This window comes from Cryptomeria japonica, chromosome 6, assembly GCF_030272615.1.
Source record: "Cryptomeria japonica chromosome 6, Sugi_1.0, whole genome shotgun sequence".
NCBI classification, from domain to species: Eukaryota; Viridiplantae; Streptophyta; class Pinopsida; order Cupressales; family Cupressaceae; genus Cryptomeria; species Cryptomeria japonica.
Window position 1 is genome coordinate 589944010 of NC_081410.1, and position 7016 is coordinate 589951025.

General features: G+C 33.2%; 1 protein-coding gene across 1 annotated transcript; it reads left to right on the forward strand.

Moving 5' to 3' along the window:
* The first annotated feature begins 2563 nt into the window (after positions 1-2563).
* Positions 2564-3550, forward strand: LOC131035668 (probable histone H2A.3). Its single transcript, XM_057967390.2, has 2 exons — positions 2564-2845; positions 3027-3550. The coding sequence occupies exons 1-2, from the start codon at positions 2657-2659 to the stop codon at positions 3246-3248; spliced, it is 411 nt and encodes a 136-aa protein (XP_057823373.1). The 5' UTR covers positions 2564-2656; the 3' UTR covers positions 3249-3550.
* Positions 3551-7016: the final 3466 nt, after the last annotated feature.

Genomic DNA, 7016 nt, shown 5'->3' on the forward strand with positions numbered 1-7016 from the left:
TCTCCAACTTAAAGGCTAACCTAGGAGGGTATCCACTTATTATGGAATGCCCATGGATTGCTATTCTAGATGCTTTTATAATTTGTAGGTATGGATACATGATAATATCCAATTGGAATGTCACGAAGAAGCTAGTTTTATATCCACCTACACAACCCCATATAGAGGCAGAAAATCTACTTTGGCCAGATCTTGGGGATAGTGGCATAAACAACTTGCAAATATCAATGACCATAGAAAGGATCTCCATGCTTCAATTATAGGATGAGGATGACATAATTTCTCATATCATCCAAAATGATTATGATAAGGATTGGAAGCAAGATTATTTCTTAGTCTACTCTTTTTCCCACTACATACTATACTTCTTGTAGCATTATCTACCAATTACCTATTTGCTACAAGCTTGCTTCATAGGTTGTTGCCCCACATTTGTGATATTGATGTCTTGTGTCTAAAAGATTTTTCTATGACCTTGATAAAGCAAGTTCAGATTACATAAGACAAATGTATTAATATAAATAGTTTGAACTTGAATACACAACATTAGATATAATTGTTTTCCATGCCCAAAACCCATAATATGGCCTTTTCTCGGGATTTTCACGATACAAAGGGTTTAGATCCTAATCTATGTACTCATATGATATATATCAAGGAAGACTGTAGACTAATTAGATAACCTCAAAGGAGAATGAATCTTGGTATTAGAGAGATAGTTAAGATTGGATTCCAAAAGCTCCTAGATGCTAGTTTCATCTATATGGAATACTAGATAGCTAGTGGGTTTCACCCTTGGTTATAATTCCAAATAAAGGAGGAAAAGGGAGACTTTGTGTGGATTGTCAAGAGTTAAATTCAACAACCAAGAAATACCAAATTCCTCTTCCCTTCATTGGCTAAGTATTGGATTCTTTAGCAAGAAAAATGTAATCCTTTTTGGATGGATTTTGTGGCTATAATAAGATAAGAATTGCATCCAAGCATCAATACAAGACAATATTTACTTGCCCATAGGGTATTTATTCTTATGCAATCCTTCCTTTTTGACTTTGCAACCCCTTTACGACATTTTAGTGAGAATTAATCAACATAGTTTCTAATTTAGCCCATAATTGCATGGAAATTTACATGGAATATTTCATCACATATGGAAACACTTATGAGGAAACATTAAACAATCTAGAAAAATGTTGTGGAGATGTCAATGACATAATTTGTTACTTAGTAATGAAAAGTACTACATGATGATGGAGGAAAGAGTAGTCCCAAGACATTATGTTTCTAGATAGGGTATTTAGATAGATCCCACCAAAGTTGAAGTAGTTATAGATTTGACAATGCCTATCAAATGAAAGGATGTTAGAAGTTTATTGGGCCATGAAGGCTATTGTAAATGTTTTATTAAATATTTTAGAAAAATTGTAGCACCACTATTTGTTTTGTTGACGAAATACTCAAAATATAAATGGACTATAACATCATCAATATATATGGCTATAATGACTCCACGTGTTTCCATCTCTCAATCATTTATGACTATAATGACCTAGGGTTTATCTTTAAATTTGACAACCTAAACATTTAACTCAAATAAATTGGCATGCAATTCAACACAACTTGATTTTGAGGTGAAGTTAGCTTAGAAATAACAAAAATTCATTTTGAATTTTGACACATGTAGTTAGATGCGCGATTGCCTCTAAGTGATAAAATCGTGTTGCAATTTAGTCTAAGATGTGAAAGTGTATGATATGTATCTACACAAATAGATGGATGGTAGCTAAAATGCAGACACATAGAAGAATGCTTTTTTTGATGGAGGTCCATACCTATGAGCATGATAGCCCAACAAGGACACGAAGTCCACAAGCACACTAGCCCAACGAGGGGCCTTCATAGAGTAGTTTTTAAGGACTAAAGGGTATCCATTTCACCATATTTGCCTAGGACACAATCCCGACTTCATCCCTTATGATGTCAAAGCCTTGCAATCATCAAAACTTGAATCCTGGTGGGCTCATTTGAAACCATTAAGCTTTACTAGTAGACCAAAGACCCATTAACGAAGAACACTTTTAGAATATTTATATACTAAGACTTAAAAATAACAAGATAAATATGAAAAAAAAAGTATATACTTCTCTCCTCTCCTATAAACATTAGGAATTGAGTGGATATATCAAAAAAAAATCTAGTCTAGATATTTTACGTACTTCATATCTTTAAAGGAAAGAGACCTTTCCCTCTCACACTCAACCTAACCAAGCTAGTCTGCTCTGTAAATCCAATGAAATTTCCAAAATGACACTAGTGCGAGGCAAAATCATTGCCATAATCATTTTTCAATAACATGCAAACCCAAATTTGCACAGAGGTTTGTATCAATACTTAAAAAACATGTGGGGACAGAAGCACAACCAAACCTGGCGACAAATTTCCCTTTCACGATCATCGAGCCGTCCGAGGGGCAAAAACCAACGGCTCACGATCTCGATCCGTGGCCTGCAGCTTCATTGGTGGAAGTCCAACACCGCTTTTTTATAAAACCGCGGGGCGACACGCGTATTCCATTCGTGGAACACAGAAGCAGAAGAAGAAATCTAGAAAGGAAATTCGATCGATCGATTGATCAATCAGATAGTTGCAGCTAAAAATGGCAGGGCGAGGAAAGGCTGGCGGCGCAGGCGGCTCAAAGAAGGCTACTTCACGGAGCACAAAGGCCGGCCTGCAATTTCCAGTCGGTCGAATCGCCCGATTTCTCAAAGCAGGAAAGTACGCAGAGCGTGTTGGCGCAGGCGCACCGGTTTACCTTGCCGCCGTCCTCGAGTACCTGGCCGCTGAGGTACATACAGTTCTACGACCGCTAAAAATTCTGATTTTGATTTAAGCTTTACATAATGGCCTAGGGTTTCGATTGAGTACCTGGCCGCTAAGGTACTGTTGTATGGCGGCTGAAGAATCTGATTTTGAATAAAGCTTTACATAATGACCTAGGGTTTTGACTTCGGAGTATTTTTTTGCAGGTTCTGGAGCTCGCCGGTAATGCCGCCCGGGACAACAAGAAGACGAGGATAGTCCCTCGCCATATACAGCTCGCCGTCCGTAACGATGAGGAGCTCAGTAAGCTTTTAGGCGCTGTTACAATTGCTAATGGCGGCGTTATGCCTAATATTCATAACGTATTGTTGCCTAAAAAGGGAGGCTCTTCTGCTGGTTCGTCTAAATCTGGCGGCGCTGATGATTGAGAATCGAGCGGATCTTGCTTGTACATGTAGAATTTAAGGTCATTCTGTATTGATTTGTTCTGTTCTCTAACAGTTGGTAGATTTGGTTCGGCATTTCGTTGCATCTTTGCGATGCTGCGAAACTTTGCAGATCTAATTTAGATGTGACTTTCTGAATTTGAGGATTCGGATTTGCAGTCTGCTCTGATGATTTGGGGTTTGCATTCCGATCGTCATTGTATAAATTGAAGAGAAAATTGTTACAGTAGTATTTCATTGGAAAATTTCTCTGTTATTTACCGGCTTTGGCCGGTTTGATTTCACGTGTTCTTGATTTTGGAGGATAATTACTCTATTTTAACTAATAGTTATTAACGTATAAAATACTAATTCAAAAATGATGTTTTTAATGTATAAAATACTAATTTAAAAATGATGTTTTTAATGTATATAATACTAATTTAAAAATGATGTTTTTTGATGGAGTAAAAAAAACTGTTTTGCATAATTCTTAAATTTTATTAATAATCAAAACTATGCATTATATTTTTTAGATAAAAGTAGAGATGAAGATAGAGAGTGTAGAGGAAAGAGAAATATAGGGATATAGGTAGAAAGAGTTAATCATAAAAATAGAGAGATACACATAAGAAGATTGATATATAGAAAGAAAGTGCTAGAAGGAGAGATAAATATATAGAGAAAGAGTTAGAGGGAGAGAGATAAATTAAGTATATTAAATGGGAGTTATCTCAGTCATTAAAGTTATTAATGGCATCTCATTATAAATTAGGATATTAAATAAGTGGGAATTACTTCAGTTATTAAAGTTATTAATGACATCTCATTATTAATATGCATATAAATTTGTTAGTTATTAATGGCATCTCATTATAAATTAGGTATATTAAATAAATAGGAGTTACCTTAGTTATTAAAGTTATTAATGACATCTTATTATTAATATACATATAAATTTGTTTTTTGTTTTAAAAATTTAAAATTTTGAATTTTACACTTGTAACCAATGAAAAAATAAATAAATGACTTTTTAAAAAATTATTAAATACAAAATAAATTACAAACTATAGAAAGTGGTATTGAAATTGTTAATTCTATGTCTTGGTAGACTAATTGAAAAATGAAATTGAATGAATGCAATAGTATCTTGCCTTGGTAGGAGCTAATAATAGAGTTAATATTAATTTAATGGCTGTCAAGAAATTTAATGGAAAATAATAGTGGAAATAGATTGGTTGTCTTTGTTATCAAATTTGGAATTTTGTATGTGAGACTAAGTGTATTATGAAATTGTTGAGTTGTAGGATTAAATTTGTTAGTGTATGAATTTTCCATATATAGTAGGTACTAGATTAATGTTTTCACCTCATCAAATTAAATACTTTCTTTTTGAAAAATCCAATCAACAAAAAAAATCTAATGTTATATTTAGCAAGCTATTGGGGGCATTATGAATTTTTTAAAGCGGGTGTTCTCATGAAATTTGTAGCATAGTCTTGCTTAAAAATTTAAGCTCTTAAATTGAAGGACCTTGATGGTTCTCAACTGTTTTTTGATTGTGAAGAGACAAATAAAATTCCTAAGTTGGTGGGGTAATTTTTAGCCCCACTCCATTTTCACCCCCTCAAAAATGGAAGTCTAGGAGTTTCTATTTTTTAGGAGCAGATTTCAAATAATTTTGTAGCCCCAATTTTTTTTTTCATGGGACCACCTCTTCTTTAAAAATAGAGCTTATGCGTCCCCCAATAGAACCCTTGCCTAATAAAGCTATACATATGAATAAATGTTTAAATGTTATTAAACCAGTGCTGTTATGATAAATTAGAGACCAAACAAAAATAAACTTGAAAAACATGGTTATTACATATAGATTTGTAGCAAATATTTTAGACGTGTTATCGATTTGGCTCATTTTAACATTCCAATATTTTTGTTCCATTCAATTTTGGTTTTTGGTGTTCTTAACTGTGATATTATTATTCTTTCATAGGGTTTTTGTAATTGAGCGTTGAAGATGGTCCAATCTGACTTGCATGCTTAAGATTTTGGGTTTAACAAGTGGCAAGGGAAATGAAGGTTTGGTGGTCATTTTAAAGGTATTTTTAATGCATTCTTCTGTATTGATAATTTGGTTAAAATGGTTTTGGGCAATATAGCCATCATAATTTTGATATTTTTATGGTTCAAATGGTTTTAGGCAACATGGTTCAGTATGGATTTAAGAAGTCTTCGTGATATGTTTCAGGGTAAGTTGCATACGAAATTTTACAGCTTAATTTGCAATTAAAGTATAGATCTGCCAAGAAAGAGAAATAAAACTTGCAGCAAAAGAAAAAGATAAAATTTTCACATTAAGCAAACTACTTTTTCATTAGTTGGACTTAATGCATGAAACACTTATTGTTCATATGATGTAATGATCTGATGATCCGTTATTTACTGAAAAGAATTGAAAAGATAATTGTTGCTTCTGTTAATGCATGAAGCATAAATGAAACAAAAAACTATTTCTAACACCTTTCTTAAATTTAACTAAGGAGAAAAAATAAAGGAAAGAAAAGAGGAAAGAGGGAAAACCTTGTGGGAGCAAACCCCTGTCCTCAAAATAGATGCTAACTAAATATGGCAACTATTATGTTGCAGTGTCCTTTACTCCAAGGTCTTGAAGAGAGTGAAACTTCTACTCAGTGAAGATGTCTACAATCAGGTGAGAAATAGGACAATACTGCAAATCAATGATTCAACCTTGTATAAATTGAACGGAAAATTGTTAAGTAGTATTTCATTGGATAATTTCTCTATCATTTACGGACTCTGGCCAGTTTGATTGCAAGTGTTCTTGATCAACAAACAACGATGAGCTTTAATAATAGAGTTGAATTAATATTAATTTAATGGATGGTAATAAATTTAATGTAAAATAATAGTGCCTGAGAATAAGTGTATTATGGAATTGTTTTGAGTTGTAGGATTAAATTTGTTGCGTATGAATTTTTATTATATGGTTTTTGGTTGTTCTTTTATGTGTTGAGATATAAGGATTGATAATATTTGAAATATATGGGTGAAAGTGTTTGATTGTGAGGGTCCATGCTCTTATCAATCAACCCTTTGCAAATTACTTTTATGATTTTTGGTGAGATTTTTAAAGTACTAAATTTAAGCATATAATGTTAAAGATAATTATGATGTAAGTGTAAATAATTTAAGAGATTGTGATATGTTTTAAGAAGATTTTTAAATAAATTTATTTATTAGATTAATGTCTTTAACTATTAAAATATAATGAAGTGTTATTTGAATGTTTATCAAGTTGGTTTCTTACTTTTTGTTTATGATAAAAAAGTAACGAAATAAGGGTGTTGACTCTATACAAACTCAAGTCGAACAAGCCATTACTAGCAGGTCAGAAGACCATTGTTAAAAGGCCAAACAAACCATCAAAAACACCAAAACCAAAAGCTAGGATCCCAACTCAAGAGTGGGAAGAATAATCCACAAATTGACTTGGAAGAGTAATAGTTTAAGCAATACTTGCTGGCAATTGACACTCATCCGGTGGATTCTAATGCATGAATAATGGGTTAGGGTTGTCATTGATGGCAACTCTTCATGGAAATTCTATCTGGTAGTTATGGTTTTTGGTAACCGATAGAGGGAGTGATACGGTAATTTGTCACATGTATCTCAGGGTAGCAGAGCACTTTTGGTCCAAAATCTTTGTGGTGATTGTGGTAGTCATATTTGTGCATGGGATGATAAGGCTGA

What these genes read in the sequence shown, in the direction of transcription:
- LOC131035668 (XM_057967390.2), top strand. Translation starts at nt 2,657, where the DNA reads ATGGCAGGGCGAGGAAAGGCTGGCGGCGCAGGCGGCTCAAAGAAGGCT. An exon ending in TCGAGTACCTGGCCGCTGAG is followed by an intron (nt 2,846 to 3,026) that starts GTACATACAGTT and finishes ATTTTTTTGCAG; the next exon opens with GTTCTGGAGCTCGCCGGTAA.